We start from the raw sequence: 26,032 nt of genomic DNA on the forward strand, positions 1-26,032 counted from the left end.
CATCCAGGAAAACCAGGACAAGTTTTTAGGTCTACAAAATATTTTCAGATTACAGTGAAAGTGGTGTCGTTCCCTTTAACTCTCTTTTCCTCCTCGATTAGACCACCTAGGATATGCTATAGATGCCCATTCCACCTGTGTTCCCCCCCAGGTCCCACCCACTCTGGGCTTACCTGAGAGGTATCCGGATTGCAATGATTCTGTCAATGGCAATAGCCAAGAGACTGAAGATGGAACTCTGAGTCAAAACCAGGACGAAGCAGGCGATGAAGAGGCAGCCATAGAAGAAGGCACAGAAGCCAGTGCTAATGGTGATGGCAAAGGGTATTGCCAGCACGCCCACTGCAATGTCGGCTGCAGCCAGGGACACCACAAAGTAGTTGGTGACGTTTTGCAAGTTGCTGTTCAGATAGACTGCCCAGCAGACCAGGATGTTCCCCAAGATGGCCAGCACTGCAATGATCAGTTCCAGGATGATGTAAACTACATCCGAGAGGAAGTCTTTATTCCCATGTACTAGCATGGTGAGGTTGACCAGGCCAATGCAAGAAGGTGCCTGAGAAGCTCAGTGTCCATATCTGCAGTGCTGCGAACAACCACTGAGACACCTCAAAACTGTCTGGGTTCTGAAGGACACAGCTGCCAGCTGTTGTCAGGAGGCTCAGCTCACCCCCTTCTCCCTTCAGCTAATTGAGCTGTCTACCACAGACGGTATAGAAGGACAGAGTACAGGATTTGCCAGCTTCAGCAGATAGGATAAGCCTGGCAGATTCTCAGCGTGTTCAGAATAATGCAGAAGCGCATTAGTGGTCCTCTGAGCTCCAACAGATAGGCCACAGGAGAAACTCATATAAATGAACACTTTATTCTCCTGGTCAGAAAGCCCAGCAGATATGGGGCATGGGAAGTGTACTGCATGGTATAGTCATCTATAGTGGATCTGGGGTTTCCTGTTGACAGTCACAGCTCTTTTCATTATTTCCTGCCACCTTTCAGGAACATCATCTTGTTCTCCCTTTATTTCCTTTTGCTGAAGGCTCTAGGGTCTCGGGAAATCTTCGTTAGCTGTTGCAAACATCCAACTTCTCCACTTGTTGTTTCCTTAAAAAATACAACAAAAATAACCACACTAAATAATCAGCTCTAGTGACAAGATGGGAAAAGCAAAATCTCATTAAAGTGGCATATCAAAATGATGTTAGAAATAAAACCAACCTACATGAACTAAAAATCTTATATTTTGTCCCCTTCAAAAGCTGCATGGCTTAAAGTCAATATTGCCCAGCAATACACAAGGGCTGTTTTGTTTCTGAGGTTATCAACTGAGCTGGCAATTCAGCAGCTGCTTGATAGTCTGCCATGAAACATGAGAGCCCAGCTAATTATGCCTTGGACAGTTTTGTGCCTGGACCGGAAAAAGGTGGAGACTTTTACACACATACACCTGCCTCCAGGCTGTCACAAATAAATGACTTTTTACCTGCACTAACATAAGTGTACTTTGTCATTACATAAATGTTGTATGCACTTGCACAGGAATAACACCACGTGATCACACACAAACCATACAGTCTAACATAAGGATGCCTGCATTGTTTGCATGTGTCACAGTTTTGACATTTCCTTCCTCTGTTTTTAGCTTTGAATTCAGGGGAAATACCAAAACATGACTGACAACACAAGAAATACTCCAAAGAGCTCAGACTGTAACATCCTTCAATACTTTCCTACCCAGAGGAGATGTAAACACATACTGCTCCAAGAACCCATGCTCAATGCACAACTCCCATACTCACACATACACACACCCTAGCCTACTCACACAATCCCTCACACTATAAGCAAATATATAATACCTAGCTCTGCTGTAGTGCTTTTTATTCATAGTTCTCAAAGCCCTTTACAAAGAGGTCAGTATCATAATGATAGACATACAACCAGTGATACACACATACTTATGCAGAGACACCATCATGGATATACGCACCTTCCCCCTGCACAAAGGTACACGCATGTGCTCATGTAGTAACACACACATGTAAACAGCAGCAAGCTGGGCCCCAAGGACAGACATTCCCATGCACAGAGATGCTCTTACATGAACACATTACCTTATGTTCCTGGACACACACATACTGTTCACACAAGTCAGCACTTACCCCTGCTCCCATCACACCCTTTCCTGTGCAGACACACCCACACACTTGCACCAACAGAGACTCCGATCAAAGTGTCACGATAAAGAATGTGGCTTAATTTAAGGCTCAGGTCCTTCGCAGTTTGTCACTAGCTGGGTAAGTGGTTACAGGACACTGTACTTTGGCTCCTCTGTGGTGAGTTTTAAGCCTCATTTGCTGCGAAAGCTCACTGGTGTTTTGTCCTTTGTTTAAGTGAAGACTACGGTTATTGCCAACAAACACTAGTAGGGAGGGGAAAGAAAAGGGGCCTTGGTGTCAGTTGCTAAGTCACCACAGATTTGAGTTTCAGAAATGCAGATAAGTCTACCAAACTGAAGCTTTTGGTGCTGAAGCCACAGATGATCCTGAACGGCACCACCAGCCAGGTTTCACACCTTCACAAAAGATTGACTGATCTGAAGTTGAAAACAGAAATTTTCAGGACAAAATAAAGGAGTAAAGATAGTGAAAATATGATTAACTTGTGATTTACATCTGATCTCAGGGAGATAATCTAATCTTGTACCATTCATTGGTTTAGATCTCTGTTGCTAATGCTGATTTGAAAGGAGAGGAAATGGTTCTTTCTGGTTTGGAGGTGCTAATAATGTACTTTTTCATCAACCTCTAAAACCTCCTTTTGTTGTATATGTATATTTTGGGTTTGTGCAGGGGAAGTTAGTAGTGGAAATGAACTTGCAATTTATCTGGTAAGAGGCAGACTAGGATCTTCCATTCAACCATTTTACCAATAGACCCTTCAGGAGGAAGAGTCTCTATTATCTTTTAGAAAAATATGTATCTTTTTCTATCCAGTCCCTCCAAAAGCTCTTCAATGTATGTCAATTGAGTTAAAAGGATAGCCCTATTTTACCTCTCCAAACCTCATTATTTATGCATTTCAAATTCTGCCTGATACACACTGAAGGACCCACTTGCCAAAATGCATTCTAGCCTGAAATCCAGCCTGGGGTATTAGAGTGAGCACCAGGTGAACAGAAAGAAATAGACAGAAAAGAGCAGAAAAGTGAGATGACAGAATGAGAGAGAAAAAGAAGCAGAAATGGCCAAGAGTGAAAAGGAAAAGAAGAAAGGAGAGAAGAAAAATGCGGAAACAAGTAGCAACTTTAAAACCTGCACAGTCACAGAGCTCTGATGTGTGTCTATTGGAAGTGCTGTGCTACGAAGAGGTTAGCCAGCTGAATTGAATGGGCACAGCTAGAGCCCACAAATGACGGCACTGAAATGGGGAAGAGGACATCAAATTAGTTCACATCTCTCCAAGAGTGCAGAACACACACACTCAGAATGACTTTGGAGGCCTTTCCCCCTCAAACAATGAGGGCTTCCTAACTCACATTCGTATCTCCATACACATACATTTCATGAAACTCAAGCTTAAATACCAGTTCACTGTTAAATAAAGACTTCATGAGATTTAACAACTGCACATGGAGTATCTCAGTGAAAACCTTTGACCAATAAAAAAGCTAACTTTAAAAAGAACAGATCTGCCACATGAAGCGACCACAGCTATAAAAACAGCCATGCTCAAAAAGAACTAACCATTGACGTTAAACAGGATGCAGATAATAATAAAACTGCTCTCTACCTCTTACATAGTGCTTCGCATCAGTAAACTCAAAGCACTTTACAAAGGAAGTCAGTATCATTATCCCCATATTACAGAAGAGGAAACAGAATTCAGAGGATATCTTTTCCCAAAACTTCCTTGTGTAGGTTGGTGAACCCATCTTATTCCTAATGGAATAACTTTCTTTAACTTGACCACTTCAGCAGCTGATCTTTGTCCAACATTGCTATCTTTAATCCGATTGGGAATGAGATAACAAGGTTTTATTGGATTTCCTTGATGCTCATCATTCCAGGTAAGTCCCACCTAGTTTAAATCCATGCAGGGAGAGATGGGATTTTCTGCAGCTGAGCACATCCTCCTGGAAAAAGATGCTGTAATTTTAAATTTAACGACGGTCTTTAATTGTCTTATGTCAGGAGAATTCTTGTACATTCTACTTCACCCAGTTGCATCACTGGCTGATTTCCTTTTTATAATTTAGTCTCTGGAGGCTTTGGATTTGGCTCATGCCTAGTTCTCTGGTTCTGTTTGTAAATTTCTGTCTTATTTTTCCAGCATAGTCTTCACTGTTCGCTTCAGTGTTATGAACAGAAGGAGGACAACTGGTTCTTATACCCTACTACAGTCTGCTTTTTCACAGGATGGAAAGCATTAGCACTGTATAGAGATGATATATCTCAGAAGACAAATGACTGGAACTAAGCAAACGTTCCAGTCATGACATGCAAGCAGTGCACTTCCTTCAGCACCAGTGTTTCTGTGGTAGCAACTGACATTAGATACAGTGAATTTACAACATTCCAGCATCATGTCTGCCACAAGCACACTGGGTACAATGGCCTCGAGGTGCAAGTGCCGGACACACATTCATTCCCCGCTGACTCCTTCATTTCCCATGTTGTGGGACAGGATTTACCTTCATCCCACCTGTAGCTTGACTCTTCAACTGCAGAAGTATTTGAAGCTTGTTTTAGTTCCAAAATTAGTTTGCAAACCAGACCCCAGTTTGTTCTGTTTATATTGCTAGAACTTACTGAGCAGGAATGAAATTAAATATAGGCCACATAAAGGGGAAGATGTGTATTTTGTGGGAACACTGATTTCTTTGAGCATCTATTCCAAGCATAACAGTCCAGCAGCCAAGTCTGATGAGATTAATCTAATCACAAGCCTGCTTTACTTAGGAAGGTATTGGGGGCGGTGTATTTAACATTTCAGTTAGGTCCTCAAGGGATCAATATTGTAAACTTCTTGTGACTTGGGAAAAATAACCTGCATCATGCAGCCTGCTGGACAGCTACAATTAATATTCCTTCTCAAACTCATGTCTTGTTCTCTTAATTGGATTAATCCCTTCCTTACCCTGGGCTATGTTCTTACCTTTCTCCCATTATTAAATAAACCTTTCTTACCACTCACAAACCCCCTAAGCTGCTCCCCTCTTCATTTTTCATGACTTGGAACACACTGCTCTAGCTCACATTTCAGCCCCAATGAAAATCTGTCTCTTAAAAATTCAATAAAGAATCTGAACAGCATGTTCCAATGAAGCTGTTCACATCTGGAGGCAGAACAAGCTTTTCTTCTGAGCTCTTCCAATTGACTTTGGACTGAGGTACTGCCATTGCAGTCTTCCTAGCTGCTTGGGGTTTTTATCTGGTGTGAATGCTCAGATAGTGTTGATTCAGACATTCCGCATACAGATTCCTTTCCTGCCACTGTCCCCTGGAGGCTCATGCTTCCATTATGCATCATCATGCTGATAATGAGTAGACTTGTTCTTCTCACGGCCCAGCCCCCTCATTTGATGACAATGTTATTTCTAGCTGTGAAGTAACGTATTTGACAATGTCCACAACTTTTTCATTTGATAACCAGTCTTAGGGCCATTAGTGATATCCCCAGAATAGTGGTCAAGGTGCAGGATTTCTCAGACTCTCTGTGATCCTCCAGCCATCAGAGTTTGACTCCTCCCTGGGAGCCAAGAATCTTGGAGCCTGTTCCCGCCGTAGCCCAAGTGCAGGACCAAGCAGCTAGGGACAATGTATGAGATGGCCAGGAAGAGATACCCGCTGCAATGAATCTCAGCACATTGGAACCTCCCTAGCAGTGGGATGCATCGGGGAACCATGTAATTTCTAACCTGCAGAGCTACTGTGACCTGGCACTGTGTGCACTGAGGTGGAAGAAAAACTCTTAAGCTTTTAGAACACTGAAGCCAAGAACCTCTCTCACCACCCTACTGCTCCTTTAGTCCCGAAGTCCGCTCTGATAGGCTGAGGGCCTACCGCACCCCAGCCTCCTCGCAGCCTTTTCGATCCCACCTCCGTGCCTGGAGCCATTCTGGACTCTGACTAGTCTTCCCCATTCCATCCTGGCCTCTAGACCGGAATGGGTTCTCCCTGCTGGTTCCAAGCCAGGGAAAATCAGCACTAGAGGAAGTGGGTCATGCCAAGATAAGACAGGGAGGGAGGAGGTGGTGTCCCTGACAGGAGAAACACAATCATAATTGGGATTCACTGCACAGGCAAGTCTTGAGCTGGCCCCACATTCCCTCCTCCCCAGCACAGTGCCTCTTAGTGTATTCCTTGGAAATTGCACAGTCCCAGGTGCCATCCACCTATGGATTATCTAATTTCCTAAGGGCAAAACCTAAGACTCATACGAAGCATTATTCCCAACTACCCTAAACCTGAAGTTTAGCCAGCAGGCTAGTGCTATTAAGTCATGTGTTTCCTGCTTTCAGAACTCAGAAAGGAAAGTTTCAGCCACTTGTGAACATTCTCCATCCTTTGAAGATGTTGTAACTTAGGGAAAAATTCAGTATCTTTTAAACCTATTGAAATGTCAAAGACACATTGCCTTGTGAATTGCTTTTAAATGCTGCTCGCTAGTTTGTTTTCTGCATTTAGAGACCAAGGTTTTAGATGCCTTATAGATATCTTATTTACAATTGTTTCCCAAGTTCCCCATCTGCCACACCTCATGCTGCGATGGTTGGGGCATGGTTGGGAAGCAGCCCTTCCAGCTTCTCTACATCTATCTAATGAATGAAGAGGTGGTTGGGGTGCGCAAGCAGGACGAGTTGCTCTATCTCAGCAGGATGTGGCTCTTCTGGTTTCCTTATGGGCTTTTTATTGGTTACATTTTTAATTGATCTTTTAGTCATCTACTTCCAGTAATAAGAGGAAATTAAATATTAACAATAGACTGTTTCCCTTGTGACTGTTCGTCATTAACGAAGGATGAAAATAAAACAAAGCAGGCAGGAATATCACAGAATGTTATGATCCTGATTTTCAGGTGCACTGAGTACCCGCAGCTCCCATTACCTTCCACTGGAGCCATGAGTGCTTGGCCCCCTTGAAAACATGGTCCTAGATCTCTCTCTGTTCTATCTATCTACACACCCTAACCCCAGAGGGGGTGGTTAACATCCCTGTCACAGACCTAGAGAGAGACCATCTCCTCATTCTTTTTATCCCAAAGATCTTTTAAGTCATCCTCCTTCTGGCTAAGAAAAGTGTAGACAAGACTCCCTTGTTAATCCATCAATGCTGTCCCTTATTCACCAGATTATGAGTGGCACTCCCACTGCCCCAGGCTCTGAGCACATTGTTTCTGCCAAACTTCCGACCTCTTCCAACATGGGGAACAAGAGACTGGGATTTAGACTCCCATTGGTTTCCCTAGGCTTTGCAGTATGAGCACTCATTCCCAGGCTACTGTCTTACCTATGAATGAAGTCCTTCTCCAGTGAAGCAATGTAGAAGCTCCAAGCGGAGCAACCAAGTTCCTTTATGCTCCTCCAAAGTTTCCCTTTTTGTTCTGTACAAAGATGGTTTCAGCCATTTCTAAGACTGAACCAGTCCATTCTGCTCTCCCACAGGGCAGTGGCAGCACTGCACCCAATCCCAGCCCATCCTGACTTCAATTACTATCAGTAACTTTAGTAACAATCAGTAACTAATAAAATAATAATGAAGCCTTACCCTCCCCGCCCGTACAGTGCTTCTCTCTCCTCTATTTATAGATTCATAGATTCTAAGACCAGAAGGGGACCAGTATGATTATCTAGTCTCACCTCCTGCACATTGCAGGCCACAGAACCTCACCCACCCACTCCTGTAATAGAGCCCTAACTGCTGGCTGAGTTGCTGAAGTCCTTAAGTTATGATTTAAAGACTTCAAGTTACAGAGAATCCACCATTTACACTAGTGTAAACCTGCAAGTGACCTGTGCCCCATGCAGTGGAGGAAGGCAAAAAGAGCCCAAGGTCTCTCTGCTCTGTTTACCTCCAATGTCAAAATCGTAACTTAGGAAAGGCAGGAGGGATAAACCATCCCAGGTATGGGCCAGAAAGCAAAGCCCATGATGCAGATGGGCCAGCCAACAGGAATGGTTAATCTGAAACATTATCTTGAGTTTTGTGCCACACCCACCAAGAGCAGGAAGTGGAAGTGGATTAATCTTTACTGCTGCACTGGAAGAGGGGTTGAAAGGAAAACATCTGACCATTATTTTCTAAGTGGATACTGTAAATGTTAAACAAAACAAACAAGAAGAAAAAAACTCCATAATAATGACTCCAGCTGTAATGCACATCAAACCAATCACTGCCAGTAAAGGTACAAGAGGGACACAGCAGGCAACTGATAGCACAAGAGGTAGATTGAAAAACAAACACAAAGAAAAAGGCTCCTTGGTGCCCACTTCAGAGTCTCAATAACTGCAGTAGACAGCAGGAACTCCGACAGATCACTGTCCTGGTCAGTAACATGTAGGATCTTGGACTGAGCCCTTGGATCAAGGGTAGACAATATATTAATAGTCCTACAGTGTCAATTAAAAAAAAGTGAGTGTCTAGATTGTTACACACAAGAGTAAGAAAGATCATGAAGAGAATCCTAATGAAAACACAGGAAGAGAAATTGCCTTTATCACTAACAAATTATCTCCAAAGTTAGTCAGAAGAACATGTGGTCTCTTGGGGGGCTGTTGATTTATTTTTCCTTTTCATGAGGGAAAAGAACTCAATGCTAATTCTGATTGTCAGACTCCTCTTTTCCTATTACACCCAGCTACACCAATTGCAGACAGTTATGGCTCCACTCAGGAGCACTTGAAGAGCAAAGTAAAAGACAGGGTTTTAAGCAATTCATGAAAAACTAGACCTTTCTGGAGCACAGTAGGAATTTGCTCCAAGCCCCCCTCACACCTCCCACACCATGTTGTTGAAATGCATCTGTTCCAATATATTTTCAGGTGATGGAATCGCTCTCTCCGTGAATGTCCGCTCACTTCTTTTTAGGATGGTCAGACTATAAACAATTCAGAGTGGGGTCTGCCATACCATTCATCTACCCACCCACATCTTTTTTCTCAGTTTAATTTTAGTCCAATTGCTCTCAGAGCTTGTCTCACCACGACAGCCTTTTGAAACTAAAGTGTCATCCATACAGAATGCCACTCCCTCCAGGCCTTGAAGAAACTCACTCATTTTTCTCCGGAAAGCTTCTGGGATGGCAGTAGAGCAATAGCTTTTGGATGGTCATAAAAGTTCTCTGCTTGGCACTATCAGGGTGGAATGGAACATATCAGAATCCAGTGCAGAGGGTACTATTGCACCAGTTATTTCTTCCATAGTGGGGAGAATTATATTTCCCCCCTTACTTCTTCGTTGAGCCCTTTTAGGTCTATGCAGACCTGGATGTGCCCTCCTTCCACCCACGACAGGTGCCATCAGGGCAAACTACTTTGCTGGGTCAGTAGCATGCTCCATTGCACCATTCTCCTTGTCTTGCCCTGCTCTTCCTTCAGTTTAGGAAACAGTGGGACTGGCACTCCTCAAGCTGTACTGAGTGCATAATGTGTGGTCCTTCTCAACAGCATCCACCCTATTATCTTTAAGGTGGACATGCTGGCTGAACACTGTACCGGCTTCCTCTGGGTGTTCCACAAGGCCCACTTCAACGACTGAAGTTTGGTAGGAGGTTATTTGTGTTGGTCAAATTAATACGTGTGAAACCCACTCTCCTTTGGCCGTGTGGTGAGTATGGGCTTTCAGCTGACCCAACTGGGCTACTGAGCGCTACCCTGGACTACTCCAACATAGGGAGCATCTCCATAAAAGCCTCTTTATAAACTGGTGTCACTCTGCCCCTAGATCAACTGCAAATGTAACACTATTGAAGGTGAGAAGCCCAAGCCTGCCCATGAATCTTGGGTTTGCACATGGATCCCCGGAAGAAGGCATTGTTCACCCCTGTCTGTACAATCACCCCAGGTTTTTTGCTTTCAGTGTCTTTTCCCGTTACATTTCTTTAATATGCTTCATCTGTCCTGTGTTATCCCTCGTTACACTGTGACGTTTCTGCCCCAGGAACACACTGTGATTAACAGGCATCTTTTTTTTAAAATGATGCTTCTGTTCTCCCCTTGGGAATTTATTCTGATGCTATTAGCATCACAATTCTATTACTCTTTTATTGCACAACTTGCATTTTCACTAGTACAATCTGCTGAGCCAGTTACACCATCTTTTCAAGAGGTAGCTGAGACTGATTTTATTTTCTAAAAGTTTTGTTCAAAAGTCTAACTATTGGAAAATCTCAAGTGCTCTTCTTTGCTGACTCCAACGTGACAGTGCTCAGCCTCTGCATACAGGGATGTAACAAAAACTTCCCTTCTTTCTGTGGGTCTCCATGCTCTTTGGTAAAAGCATGCCCATTTATGTATTACATCCTGCTACTTTTGCTAAATTCCTCCTTTGGATCTGTTCAGGCAGTAGACTCTGATGCTGCATTTTGGGAAGAGCATGTATTGCTAGTTACATATGACTTAAAAAGTTTGGCAGCACCATGTTTTCTTATCAGACTATCAGATTGGAGATCTAATTCGCCCTTTCATAAATCACCATATAAAATATTTTACTAGTGTGAGTTTCTTGTTAATTGTTTATGAGCTAAAATGTTTGTCTGAAAGAAGTGGAAAGGCAAGGAGGCCAGCAAGCAAGCACAGACTCCTTCCAATAGTGACACCTCTAACATCCAGAAAATGATCCTTTGCTCCTCTAAATACTTAAGATATAAATGTATATCTTGCCTGCAGTAAAGACTCATTTTTTTAAAAGTCTCCAGCCCATGATTTAAAGAAATTCCCAAACATTTCTCAAATATGTGACCCAAACCCAATCCTACCATCACAGCAAGAAGGAAGTCAGAAGATATTCCCAAAACTGATTCCTCAGTGGGCTGTGGGATTCACTCTCAAGCACAAGGAGGTTTATAACATTGGGTCCAACCAATGCCCCCAGACCAAAGACCCTCAGCTCTGGAGAAGATTGAATTCAGAAGCATTGAGCCCATCTTGGTTGTACCAACCACTGTAAATGGAAGGGGAAGACAAGCACAAACTATACAGCAAGGCTGTAATATGAATGGATGGGAGAAGTCACTGGTCCTCTCAGGAGGAATTGAATATCTCCCCCGTCTTCAGGGTAGGGAAGGAGAAACAGACAGCAAAATGAATGGTGGCAAAGGGGCAATCCTGTTAATACCACCTCAGTCCACAGACCCACAGGATGGAATTTCACCCCATCTTCTAAAAATTGCAGCCATCCACTAAAAGTTGGTACTGCCCAGCTGCACCCAGAGTGGATCCATCTTTGTAGTTACCTTTGTACATAACCTTTCGCAAGAGTCTCCCCTCAATCTTCCATCTCTGCCTGCATTAGTTACCTTGGACCCCAGCAGAAAGGCAGCCAAAGTTTCTGTCAGTGTACGAATGACCCCCATCTGTGTGTAAAGACACATGACTAATCTGGGTTTTTTTAAGCGATTAGTGATTTGGGGCACCTCTATCTTTGGGTGCCCAACTTGACAGCTTAAAGGGGCCTGATTTTCAGGAGGGGGATGCTCAGCAGCTCTGAAAATCAGGTCCCTTTAAGGTGTCTTGAACTAGAAAACCAATATCCCTGGTCATTTTTGACAACTTAGACCATAGATCTTCCACACATTAAAAATAAATGTGTTTACTTTCGAAAGCCCTCTGCATTGCACACAGCTATAACCATACTGGCTACTGCCCAAATCCGACTGATTAAATGGCTTCTACATGCTGTCTAGCAATGTTATTTTCTAGAGCGCTGTAGAAAATGGAGACTGCTCTGTGGACTAGATACATATCAACATTACAACTCTCATAGCAATTTAAGATTCCTGCTTTGCTCCTGAGGATTGTGTTAAAGAATCACACACCTCTCGGCCACCTTTCATTAAGAGGAACGTTTCCTGCTAAAAGTTTCAGAATTGTGTGCTTGCATGCACCGATCTCACAGTGAAAATGAAGCTTTTACCACCATGCAATATATGTTTTACCAACCCACTTCCCATGACTCTCCAGCCTCAGGGACTGATTTGTATCTAGACTTATTTAACACTCAGTTTTCTGGAAATTACAACAGTCAGTTAAGAGAGGTTACCAAATAAGTCCCAGAGGACTGAGCATTCCCAGAAGGTCAGTGGTTCTAGTAATGACAACAAAAGAATAAGCACCTACAAATTCTCACCTCATCCTAACCCAACATCTGGGGATACTTGCAAGTGATACAAGAATTACCACATGAAATGGGCACATGGAATAAACCCCAGCTATACTCCCATGCTATCCTTGCAAAACCTGTTCCAATACACGGAGACACTTACACTTTGGAAACACTTGTACCGTCATTATGCCAACAGATACTGAAAAAAAGGGGAGAGAGAAGATGACGGAGAGCATGGTAATGTCACAGCGCAGAAGAAGGGGAGACAGACTGGGAGGCTCAAACACTGAGTGAAACGAGACCAAGCCTGTTTTATTGTCCCAAGTGTGAGAACACTGCAAACCTCGCCACTCCCAAAGGGAAACATTCAGAAAACAGAACAAGCCTGAATCACAGTGCATCCTGCTCAGCTTTTCTGCCTTATTTACAGTTCCTGCTCGCTCTGTTAGGGGAAGGATTCCTCTTTGCACTCTGGGAACAGCTTGCTGCCTAAAGATCATGAGGGACCCAGTTAGCGTTGGCTGGATAGCATGCAGGGTACAGACACAGCAAACACAAGCACTGAATGCACGACTCTGCTAAGTCAGCTGTAGTGTCCAGCTACACTTTGGCAGATACAACACTGATCCTGCAAGGTTCAGAGTGCTTCTTGGGAGATACTGACTACTTTTCACTCCACTGACTCCAGTGTGGTGGAGTGCACTCAGCACCTTGCAGGAAATACCCCAGCATGTCATTTCCCTCATCACCCAATTTGTAGGAAGCTCCTCTTTTCCCTATCTCTCCTGACAGGCTAGTTCATGTCTTTGCACTAGTGGAGCTTGGCCACGCCTGCACTATCCAGTCCATGCTTGAACCTGACTAGTTCTTGGATCTCGCTCACAGCAAATTGTTCCATTGTCAGTAAAACGTTCCCTAAACAAAATGTTCTTGTCATGTTTCAGGCCTTGTAACATTATCCTCAACACCTGGAATCATTCCACCCTGGCCTTTATCTTACTACCTTTCACAGGTTTTAAAACTCTTACTACATCCCACCCCATGCTTGTCTTAAAACGAATAAGATCAATCGAGTTACTCTTCACAAACCTCACCCTCCAGTACTTGTAGCATTTAAGTTACTCCCCTTTGGGTTGGGAATACCTTTCTAATTTGTCAATGCGTTGTCTTTATTAATAGTAGAAGTCCCAACACTATTCACAGAATTTAAAGCGTGGCCTTACCAGGACAGCACAGAATGGGATTACTGCGTCTTCATTGTTTTACATCTGCTACTCACATGTGAACATCGCAGCAGAATGTTCAAGTTTTGTGTAACAGTATCAGCTCAAACTCCTGTCTAATTTGTTGCATTCCATCATCCCTAGGTCATTTTCATTTTCTATATTACTGCTCTTTAACCAACCAACAGGTTTCCAGATAAGCCCTCCCAGTGAGAAAAACATCTATATTAAGCACGGCACTTAAGCACATGCTTAAAGTTAGCTTAAGTCCTTTCCTAAATCAGAGCTTTAGTCTTTTGCCTAGTGAGAGTAGTTCTCAAGTTGGTCTTTACAATAACCTAATTCAATCTCATTCTGTTTGCCCATTTCTCTAAACTCGCTAGATCATGCTGTTTGTGGCTCAGCAGCCCATTTTATAATCTCATCATAGTATGTTTATCTAAACAATTTTGTTTTAGCTTTTCAGTTACATTCCCAGGTGATTATAAAAGGATTTTATTACATATCATATCTGCCAAGTTCTCTCATCTACTAAATTGGTAATCATAGTATGCTACCAGGGTGTCCATATGATTTGTTTTTTATAGAATTCATGCTATCTTCAATGGAACCCTTATTATTCACTGATATTTTCCAAGTACATAGGTTGAACTTGTTATAAATGACAGAACAGTTCTACAGTTTTCTTGTCTATTCCTTTAAGGACTGAGAGCATATGGATATCATCTGGCCATGATGATCTACATATATCTAGTCACCTGTAGCCCAACACCCTAGCAAAAAAGAAAGAAGAATGGGAGTTCCCCACCCAATAAAAATGGATGAAAAGGGCATTAGGCCCAACAGCATTAAACTAATGGTTCTTCTGGAGGCTGTCAATGGGTGTTGGAGAGGGTGAAAATCCAAAACAAAAGTACTCAAAGCTTTCATATTTGACTGCATTTTTTCTCTACTTGTTTTTAGTAGGATTTAGTCATAGGGCTCAGCCTAATCCTCATTACAAGAGATTAGACTAAACAATAAAAATAGTAGTTGTTAAAAGATGTTTATATTAAAATGTGGGAGCAAGCAGTGGCTTTTATGGAAAACTATTAAAATATCATCAATAAAAGATGCAAATACAGACATTTTGGCAAAAATACTCATTTTGGATCTATACTTCCCAGTTGGATACAGTCCAGATATCTTTTGCAGGGTCCAATGCCTGTCATCAAAAACAGGAAGATGTGTTCTCTTCATCTTTTCTGTGGAATGGGGGGCTTGATATTTATATGTATATTACAAGTCCATCCCACTGAAAAGGATGAAAGAGACTGCCCACCTGCTTTTTATGAGCTCATGCTGCCTGGCATATGTAGTTTTGGATTGTTAATTTACAGTTTGATCTACTTGCCACATTAGAAAGTTTGTGACAATCTGATCTGGTAGTTTTCCATTTTACAGACAAAACAGAGGGCTGTGCCCCCTGTATAATTGCATGTCTCTATTGCATGCAGGAAGTTGAATTTGTCAATTACCACAGTTCTTCAATTAGCACAAGGCTGGGGCTTAAAAGCCTGAAAACAAATATGTTCAAAGACAGAGTTATCTAATAGATGACCATCTGCTTGGTAAAATAATTTTGGTTTAAATAGTTAATAAAAGTTGCCTTAACTACTATTTACACAAATGACTCACACTACCCTTTTAAAGTTAACCCCTTCTGTTTTCTTTTTGTGTCAACCACACACACACACAGACACACACCAGAAAGATTCAGTCAAACTTCCTCTTCAAAATGATGATGCTTTTAATTTTGTAATAAGACAGAGGCACATTGCACTCATGGCTTCACCAGTGTTTGTATGGCACAGCGTTCAAAAACAGCATTAGAGCAACTGTGATGCTTTTTGATATGATATTTGAAAGGCACCTTGCATGAGTCCAGCCTCTGCATGTGCCACAGCCTTTGTGGCTCACTACCTCTGATAGGCTCTCTCACCTTACAGAAAGGACACGAGCTGAAGGACCCCACCCACCTTCTGGCTTCTCTTGGAATCACACCCATTGCCATCCAGCCCCTTGGATGCCCATTATAAACACCCTTTTCCTTGCACCAGACCAGGAGGGATGAACAGAGGAAGCCGTGGCCCTTTCACTGATACTTCAGATAACTCAGAAAGCACCAAGTATGGTCCATTCAGAAACACCATAACTTGGATCTCACCCCAGTTATGAACTTCTCCTACTTGCTGAGTTACTGGACCCCTTAGGGACAGCTTCACTAAGAACATCTCCATGTACTGAATCTCAGAACTCCCCACTTTCAACTTCTAGAGACATTGTTGAAATGCTGGACAGCATTAAGCCTACTGTAAATATCACATAGGAAAAATGAACTACGTCATTTGTTTCTGGTTAAGTTGTTTACTTAGTCACATTGCTTGATTTCAAAGCTAAATGACTGAAACACTCCATCATTAAATGCTACATGCACATTTATAGGCATCTGATAATCCTGGGTACTGTTTCCAGTTACCTAAGAGTACATATATCCACGGAGTCAGCAACAGTATTGGGTTTGAGGGGAACAAAGTTAAGGGCTACAAGTCTGAGGATGATGGGAGACCAAAGCTCAGTCTGAGCACTGGGTGGCTGCAAGAAATCAGAGGGCTGGGGGAAGCAGGGAGGATGAAGAGGTTAGACTCCAAAATCAAGAGAAATCAGAGAGGAAATCAAAAGTTGTGGACATGTATGAATTCTAATGACAAAGAATTGTCCCAGTCTTGCAGCTGGGAGCTTAGGTGACATGAAAAGGGGGAGTGGACAGTTGTTAGCCTTTGAACATTGGGGGAAAGGCAATCGATGGAAGGGCATGCCTGAATGTATTACTAACACTCCAGGGGGAGCAGGGAAAGATTCAGATCCAACACCTGTGCCGTCTCTGAAGCCAGTACACAAACTCTGCCAGCATCCTTCACTGAGAAAAAAGTGAAAGCTGGATCTACCAGATCCTGCTGGAACAAGCTGAATTTTGGCTCCAAGACCCTCAATTTCAACACCCATATAGAAAAGTTGAGTTACTTCTACTTCACCAAAATATTCTGGATTCTAGTGCACCTTGGTACAGGAGTGCTGCAGAATCTCAGATCGAGCACAGAACCTCCTGGGTCTATCCAACTGCCACCTTCTTCCCCCAAATCCCATGGCATGAACAGAGGACAAGAGGAACTGCTCCCACCCTGCCAAACAATTCCCAGCTCAAATCCATTGTAGTCTCTAAGTGGCACAAAAACCTGGATCTGGCAGTTGGATCTTGTCAGGTTTTGGCCTACAAGCCCAACTTGTGTAATTTAAACACAAGACAAGTCTAGCCCTCCTATTTCTCAGGAAAAATCAGGACCTTGGCTGCATCTCAGCACAACAGAACTGGAAAAATACACAACTAACTCCTAGATCCTACTGCGTCTGGCCAATTTTCAACCCCAATCCCCCAAATTCTACTGGTCTTAATACAGAAAAAACAAAAACCAGCCACTCCTCAGTCACCAAAAAGTCCAGACCTTGTTATAAACGGCACAGACCCACTGAAAAGCCATGTGCGTGACACCTAGATCTTGCTGGAGATAGTGAGCTTTTTATCCTAAACCCAAAACTTCAACCAGCTAAACAAACAGACAAGAAGTGGAGCTACTCCATTTCCACTGCGAAATCCTAAACGCCGCTACATCCCTGTTCAACAGCATCACAGACACATTCACACCTGGAGTCTGCATTTTTGGCCCCAGGTCCTCAAGTTACATTGTTAACCAAGCTGCCGCACTTACTTGACCAGAAAATCCCAGCCTCTGACGTATAGTCCAGTTTGAGTTTGGGGCCAAAAAATACAACGATCCAGCTGGATCCAAGTGCCAGATCAGGGATTCTGACGCACTTACACAACGGGAAGCATCGGGATCGGGCATGTTTTTGCTGCTAAACTTTTTATCCTCTGCTCATGTCATGGAATCGAGCGGCAGGGGGCTAAAACTTGGTTGGATCTGGCAGGATCCAGGGACCGGGTCTGGTTTTTGTGGCACTTGCGCTGGGATGTGCCAGAGTCCAGAATTTTTTGGCGCAGTTTATTGTCTAAGCAGAAGATGCTGAGTGTGTGTGTGTGGGCAGGGGGGTGTCTGGATCCAGGCTGTGGCGGGGAGGTTGCACTTGTTCTCTAGTTTCATAGCACGGTTTGAGGACTAGGGGCCAAATATGGCCGGGATTCAGGCAGGTGACTCCAGCTTCTCTCTCTTCCCGCCCCGCGCCCAGGGGCTCTGCAGGCTCCCGGCTATTCTCCAGCCCGCGGGTGGCTCGGAGACCGGGGCGCGGCTCCCCTTCCGCAGCCGGGCGGCTTTAACGCCCAGAAAAATCCTGGGGAATCTCTGGGGGGCGGAATCTCCTCGGCGCTTCGCAGCCGGGTCGGGAGCTGCGAAAGGGGGAACTTCCCCCCCTGCCCCGCGGGGGTCCGCCCCGCCTCCGCCCGCCCGCCCTTGCCGGCGCGCACCAAGCCGGTTCCCCGGGCGGGGAGCCCCGCCGCGTGGCACGCACCTGCCCTGCGCTCCGGGCGTTCTCCCTCCTGCAGCCCGGCCGGCCCGGGGTCGCCAGCCACAGGCTCCGCGCCGCCGCGCCGCGCCGCCCCCCGCCAGCCAGGGAAGTTTCCTGGAGCACGAGCCGAGTCGGCCTGTCGCCGGCTGGGGACGGGCTGACATTCAAAGCCCCGGACTGAGGCGGGCCGGCGCGGGGCTGGGCTGGGCTGGGCGGCGCAGAGCGGGGGCTCTAGGGCGCCCCCTAGAGTTTCTCGGGGCGCCGCCGCCCGCCCCAGCCGCCGGGGCTCTCCGCAGCCAGCTCAGGCAGGGGACGAGGGAGGACGGGCCGGGGCGGGCTGGGGAAGCAGCTCGCTCCCACCCTCGCCTCGCCTCGCCTCGCCTCGCCGACAGAAGAGGGCAAAGGAGCCTCCAGGTCGGGACTGCGGCGGCTTTGGGGAACCCCGTTCGCAGCAGTCCCTGGCCCGGGGCGGGAACCCGAGAGCCGCCCGCGGAGAGCCGGGCACAGCGGGCGGGGCGGCCCCTCGTGGGGTCTAAGGCCGGGCTCCAGCTAAAAGCCCCGAGCCAGCCTTGCCTGGGTTTTGGAGCCAGCCTGGCCCCGCCGGCGCAGGGGTCAACGGAACAGGGCGCTGCGCTCACAGCCCCTGGCAACCTTCGCTTTCCTCCGCTGCGCCGGGCTCGCCCTGGCCCTGTAAACACGCGTCCTCCTTCCACCGTCCCCGTGCGAGCCCGCAGCAGGCAGCACCGCGCACCTGCGGTCTCCGAGCCACCGTGGGAAAGTCAGACCCCCGCTCCTGCTCAGCCGCTCAGGGTTGTTTGTTCTTTAAACTCTTCCTTTACCCTCCCCTTCCTCGGCTCCCACCGCATCTCTAGCACTGCGAACATCTCCGCCAGCGAGCGGACCTGCACCAGGCCGTGCGGGAATAACATGCTACCAGGGAAGGGGGCGGCAGACATGGCACTTTACAGCCTCATTAGGGGAGACCTGAAATAGGATGCAGTGGTCACTGGACTGCTTGAATAGCCTCCTCTCCTCTCCGCTCCTCTCCGCAGCCATGGAGCCAGCACCTGCCTCGACGTTGCTAATGAGGCAATTTGATTATAGAGGTAGTAAAAGCAGGGAAAATCCATTCTGTCCAGAGGTCATTAATAGAGTGTCAATAGTAACCAAATGGATGACAAAAATAAGAGCCGCCCTGGTTTTTGTTAAGTTTAAAGGCAACCTGCAAAGTTTTGGGTTTTTTAAATTGGGATCAAGTTTTTTTGGTGCTTTACGATAGATAAGGAAGGCCTGAAACATTATCCCTCTCTTTTGTTCCTGGTTGGTTTTTTATAGTAGAAGGATCAGGAAAGGAGGGTTGCTCACTCTCTAGTAACGCAGGTGTTGGAGGTTGATCTAAGTTTTAGCTGTAGACCCGGCCTCAGTTCCCTCACAATTTCAAGCCAGTACTACTGAGGATTCTGAAAAAGAGGATGAAGGATGCGTCGTGGGACCCACACTGACTACTACATCTCAACGACGCTCCATTACTGTACGGTAAGTAACTGCTCTTTCCGCAGTGACTGTGTCAGCACGGATCCCATTGTAGGTGACTGGCCCCTCGTATCCCCTCCAGATGGTGGGATGAGGAGTTCCGGCTGCATCAGCTGAACAATGATTGTAGTACTGCTCTCCCAAACTTGGCGTTGGACGTGGCTGCTCAGTGCCAAGCATAATGCTAGCCAAAGGTCAGCAGGTCACAGCTTTGCAGATTTCTGATACGGGCGCATTCCTGAAGCAGGCAGAGGATGTCACTTGAGCTCTAAGACTCACGCTGCTAATGGTGGATAAGAGAAGTAGACCGGCCAGCTGCTAACAGCAAGATACATTGTCATCCATGTCAACATCCTCTATGAAGAGGTGGCCTGCCCTTTAGAAAGCCTGGCCATAGCCAGAACCCATGTGGTAAAAGTCTGAACAGTTTGAAAGTCCTGTCAAGGTGATGAAGCTGAGTCCTAGACACATCCAGAGAGTGTGCAGGTTCTTTTTTTCTGGTGTCCAGTGTGGTTTCAGGATGAAGACAGACAGATGGACTGGTTTAGATGGAACTCTGAGACTATGTTATGGATGAATTTTGGGTGAGTGCTTAGCACTACCATGTCCATATGGTGTATCTCAAGCTCTTGAAGGACTCCATCTTGGGTACCCGTAGTGAGGTCGGTGGGCAGGTTTCTCGCTCCCCGCAGCACTCCAGTTCTGATCAAGGACTTGGAAACTCTGTCCTTGGAGGACTGATATTTTATGTCTTCCTTTTGGGACTTCCCTTCATGTTTGGAGCTCCATCTGGCTCAATGATTTAATGTCACTTTTATGTGGGGGGCACAGATGCCAGCTTTTCTGCCTCGGTACCAGTATGGCTGGTGCAGGGGCTAGGTTTTTGGCACTGGGAACTTCACCAATGTTAAGGGGTTCGAGTCAAAGTCATTGGTGCAGGCCCTGCTAGTGTCCTCTTTGCCTTCTTTCCACGTCCAGATACCCAGTGCTCAAGGGAAAACTGGCTGATGCTCTTATCCAGCTTCACTTTGGCAGTGTTTCATTTTGTTTGTATAGCACCCAGCACAATGAGACCCTAAACCAAACAAATCAATCCAATGGGAACATCACAGAAGCAAGAAAGTCAAGACTCTTAGATCTATAGAGTTTAAGACCAGGAGGGATCATTATGACCATCTGTAGCCTGTCCTTCTGCATAACACAGGCCAAGCAAGGATCCTCTCAATTGCTGCATTAAGCCCAGAATTTCTGTTTGAGCTAGGGCATATCTTTTAGAAAGTTAATTTTAAGAGTTTGGGTGATAGAGAATCCACTGCATTCCTAAATTGTTCCAATGATTAATTATCCTCAGTGATGTGTCTTATTTCTAGTCTGACTTTCTCTAGCTCCAGCTTCTAATCACTGGATCTTATATCTTTTTCAACTAGATTAAACTGTCTACAATTTGAAATCCCTTCTCCATGAAGGTACCTGTAGATCACGATCGAGTCGCCTCAGTCTTTTTTGGATAAACTAAGTAGACTGAGCTTCTTAAGTCTTTTACTTATAAGGCATGTTTTCCAGACCTCAGATCATTATTGTAGTTCTTTTCTGATTCCTTTCCAATTTGTTAATATTCTTTTTGGAGTGTGAACACTGGAACTGGACGCAGTATCCAAGTAATGATCTAACTAATGCCATGTACAGGAGGAGATAATGCCACTTTCCTGATCCTTGCAGTATTAAAGCCAATATTGTTCAGATAAGTCTATTTTACCAAGCAATCCAGGTTGGTCTATACAATTGACCTGTCTCCATCATCACCACTCCACCAACTTGTGTGTGATACACAAGTTTTATGAGATATTTGATAAAAATCTTGAACAGTGTTGAGCTGAGAACAGATCCCTGGGGAACCCCACTAAAAACACCTCCATTGGATGACTATTCCCCATTTCAATTACTTTTTGTGATCTAGCAATAGCCATTTAATAGTGGTCACATTGATTTTGCATAGTGGGTTTTTTGGTTTTTTTTTGCATCAGAATCTCATGCAGAAATAAGTCAAATGCCTTACAAAAGTCTACATCTATTAAGTCAACAGTTACCTTTAGCAGCCAAGCCTGTGATCTCCTTAAGAACCAACCATAAATTTGTTTGACAAGACCTATTTTCCATAAATCTGTGTTGTTTGGCATAAATTATGCTACATCTTTTAATTATTTACTGCTTGTATCCCATATCGGCCTTTTCATGATTTTTACCTGGGGTTGATATCGGACTAACCAGTTGTCAGGTCATTCTCATTATCCCTTTTTAAATAGTGGGGGCATTGGCTTTTTTCCAGACCTCTGGAACTTTCCAAGTGTTGCAATGTTGCAAAAAAAATCAACATTAATGGTCCAGATAGCTCCTCATCCAATTCTTTTAATACCCTTGGGTACAAGTTATCTATCCCCACAGATTCAAAGATGCTTAATAGTTGCTGCTTAACATCCCTTTAGTTATTGTGGGAATAGAAAATATTTCATTATCACTAAGATATGATTATCTAGCTTCTTTCTGAATAAAGCATTCTTAAATAACTGAGTTATCATTCACATTTTTTATGTTTAAATATTTACTCTCTCTCAATTTTGCCCATCGTTGTTTTAAGCTTTGGGATATTGGTGTGCATTTGCCTGTGAAGGATCCCAGGGCAGACATTATATTCTGACTGCACATAGCAAATGGATTTAGATCACAAACAATTACACCATAATTTTTTAGTTCGAGTTATTCTTGCCTTTAAAACTAAAATAGTAATATCTCTAAACCCATATACCCGCTCCTCTTTCACACCTGTTAGGATACAATGTTACTGTTAACCTACACACTACTCTTAGATCACAATACTGACCTTTCAGCCATAACAACTCACCCAAAGTACTAAAGTCTGGAGCAAACCCGTGTAACATGAATCTTGAAGAAGTTTTCCTCAAAGACAGCAGTGAATTCTGTATAAAGAAACATTCTCATTTGAAATATGCCATATGAATTACTCTCTAAGATCTACTCTCTGCTTAGTTAATGATTCATCAACAATGTCTTGCTTGGGCAAGACTGAAGTCATTGAGAAAAAAATAGTACAAAAAATATAATCAGAAAGAAAACAGTTACTTCCGGCCAGACAGAGTTTCACCACTCCAGATGATCCAGCTGCAAGATGGTGAAAACCCCCCCCCACACTTCTGAGCTCTGTTTTTCAAAACAAGGAAGCTGCTGTGAGATGGGAGTGAGCAGACTCCTACTGAAAGTGTGATCACTCAGCTCATCTTGAACAGAATAGTACTTTTTATAGAGTACAGACTTGCATCTGTGGATCCAGAGATATTTGTGGCATTGATTAAACACTTGTTTGTGCCTTCATATAACCTTTAGTCAGGTTGGAGGTATCAGAGCTATCTAGCAGTTAGAGATGTTAGTTACCACAGGAAGTGGTGTCCTGCTCTGCTAGTTAAACCACTAAAGTGACACAGCTCTGGGTAAAGTTTGCTCTGACATCCAGCTTCTAGTGGAGAGGTATTCATATTGCAATTGCAAGGTTCAGCAGCAAAGGACTGTGTTACATACAACTTGACATGGTAGGTTTTAGGAGTTTTACTAGCAGGTCATGCTTCTGTATTAGATATGGATTGGCCATAGAGCTACCATCTCAAAGAGATGCACACCAGATGTGTTCACAAGAAGATCCTTTAATGCTCTGCCAGGTGTGGCTAGGTTAGCTCAAATAAGGTATATGGTACAGCGCCACCTAGTGGCCAACAGCATAATACAGTTTAGCATTCCCTTCCATTTCCCCCTTTAAGTTCTTCATTTCTACAATTTACAAAATCGACACTATCATGCTGTCTTTGAAGTTCAGTACGGCTCAGTCTACTGTGTTCCCTTCCTCATGGCTGAACAGTATAATACAGTTTAGCAGTCCGTTATAGTCTGGAGGCTAATATACATCAGTGACCAAAACAAGCTTCACTGTAATCATGCTATATCAGAGATAGGACCAGGATGTTTTAGAGTTGCTTTGTGACAGCAGACTCTGTAAACCTTACAAGCCATGCAGGACTGGCCTAAGTCTCTTTCCAGTTTCCTTGCATCAGACATCTTCGACATGTGGTTCTTCTTTTCATTCTCTACCCAGACTGGACCTTCATGGATCGTGGCCAACCACATTCAAGCCATGCACATTTTGCAGAGATGCATCAAGCAGATGCATGTATAATGCACACACTACAAGTGTGTATAAAATACGCATCTTAAATGCAGTTACCAGTGTTTAGATATGTATACAAAAACCCATTTCGATAGCTAAATAATTGCTTCCTGAACCATCTCAAAAAGTAGCAAAAGGCACTTCTCTTTTGTTAAGCACAACAGGAGCAGTGAATTCTGTAAGCAAATTTATTTCAGATAGGATGAGCTAAAAAAGTGACAGGAAAATATATGAAAAGTGAATGACAAAGAATTAAAAATACCTAATCACATAAGGAGTTTCATTGATATTAACCAGATTCCTCTCAAAAATTCTACCCTAGGATAAGAAGTGAAATTGGAAATTTTAAGTGGAATCGTTTAGTTTTGGTGAAGCCTGGAAGGTGGTTTGAAAAACTTGGCCCTATAAAAGGAGGTTTGCTCATTCCTCCAAAGGGAAGGTAAAATCTCTAAGTTTTTAATCAATCTTTAAACTTCCTGCACTCCTCTGTCCATTGCTACTGCATCTGCAATGTCCCCCACTTACAGAGAAGCCCCTCACTCTAACACTATCTCATAGATGCCTCTGCATTTCTCTCCCACTTCTAATGGCTCCCCTGCACCAACATATTCTGATTTTTGTTCCCCCCCAGTACTCTCCTGCATTCCCCTTTGTTAGGCTTATGTTATGCTATCCTTCAAGATATACCCCGGTCTGCTACTGCTTCTCCATTGTACTTCCCAATGTGCTCCCCATCACTCACTCCTGTAGGTATGCCTGATGAGTCCCTTAAATCCTCTGTTGCAAGACCTTTCCCCTCATTCCCCATCAACCAGAGAACGCCTCATTTTAAAATATACTGGAATAAAATTTAGAAGATGCAGGATTTTGCCCTTTTCTCTGATATTCAGGATTTGAACAGTTAATACTTTAATGTTAGGTCAACTGTTTAAGAATTAAGCTAGACCATCAAATAAGAAGCAGATCCTTAAGTAAAGTTACATGTACAAAATGAAATGCTTGGAGGAGTGTTCAACACAGGCTCTTGTGTTGCACAATATGGCTATAGCGACAAAACCAACCAAAGGAGATTCATACGACCCATTTAAGTCTAGGATAAAAGGTTACACACTATTTACATAATCCATCACAAATGCAAAGAATGTAAGTCAGGTCAAGGAGGACATCAGATATTTGTTGCAGATGTTCTCAAACAAGAATTTCCAAACACTGAGCCATCTCACTAAATCTATCCTATCCTATACATCATGGCTAGGCATTGGGGATAGGATTTTCTAAAGCTCCTAAATCACTTAAGCATTTCTGAAAATCCCATGCCTGGTGTTAAGGTTTCTTCTCAGTTATTTTGTTACTTAATTTTTCTTATTGCCCTCTGGCAGGAATAAAATGGAAAGATGTAGTTAACAGTAACTTCAAGTCCTGTTTGTGTATTATTAATAGAAAACTACTTTGGAGCATGAATTACCACATGGATGTTATGGAACAATAGTTATTTGTGCTCTCGCAGTATACAGAAGTCACCTTTGCACAATAACAGAACTGTTGAAATTGCAGTGCCCCAGCAGGAAGATGTCAGCAAGGATCAGATGATTTTTTTCATACACATTATTTCAATTTTATTTTAAAGAGCAATGAGAGGTCATCACTTATTAACCAGGATAAGTTCCACATTATGACTGGAGTCTGGCAACACAAATCATAGCGACAGAAGACAAAACAAAAATACCCCTCCTAACTATTGACCCCCTATCCCACTAGGGCTGAGTGTGGTCTCCAAGTACTGGAAATGTTGATGCGAGATGTTGGAATTTTATTAGCTCATAAAGTGTTAGTGTCTGGGCAGCTTGTTCCAACATATTATCACCACCCCTTGCCAGTAACAACATTGCCTCAGACCCTCCCCTCAGTGTTTTGCTTTTTTTTTTTTTTTTGGCCTGTCTGTGACTCAGCTTTCACCATCTCCACGAAAAGAACAAAGCCTGATTTTCAGAAACCCTGTGCGCCCAACACCTATGGTTCAGTTTACTTGGAGCTGTGTGCGCTCAGCATTTCTGGGAATCAGATCACACAGTGGTATGTGGTGGGGTGTGCCTGACCTTTTGTGGCCCCCTGCTGGAGGTCCTGCAGTCCTACTGCACCTGCACCTCCCCCTCCCCCCCCCCACA

General features: G+C 44.1%; 1 protein-coding gene across 2 annotated transcripts in view; it reads right to left on the reverse strand.

The window, feature by feature from the left end:
* ADORA2A (adenosine A2a receptor) overlaps positions 1–18,950 on the reverse strand; it is a 36,270-nt gene extending 17,320 nt beyond the window's left edge. Inside the window, exons 1-2 of one of the 2 annotated variants that reach the window (XM_067550008.1) lie at positions 18,855–18,950; positions 174–1,101 (exon numbers count right to left, since the gene is read on the reverse strand). In XM_067550008.1, coding sequence (XP_067406109.1) covers positions 174–523 — 350 coding nt within the window. In that variant the 5' untranslated portion in view covers positions 524–1,101; positions 18,855–18,950. Of the gene's footprint in view, positions 1–173; positions 1,102–18,106; positions 18,230–18,854 lie in introns of those variants that run through there. The other variant, XM_067550007.1, reaches the window with a different exon arrangement.
* Between the last annotated feature and the right edge of the window lie 7,082 nt (positions 18,951–26,032).

Source organism: Emydura macquarii, unplaced genomic scaffold (assembly GCF_026122565.2).
Source record: "Emydura macquarii macquarii isolate MOO-44397 ecotype Brisbane River unplaced genomic scaffold, CSIRO-AGI_Emac_v2 contig_1254, whole genome shotgun sequence".
NCBI classification, from domain to species: domain Eukaryota; kingdom Metazoa; phylum Chordata; order Testudines; family Chelidae; genus Emydura; species Emydura macquarii.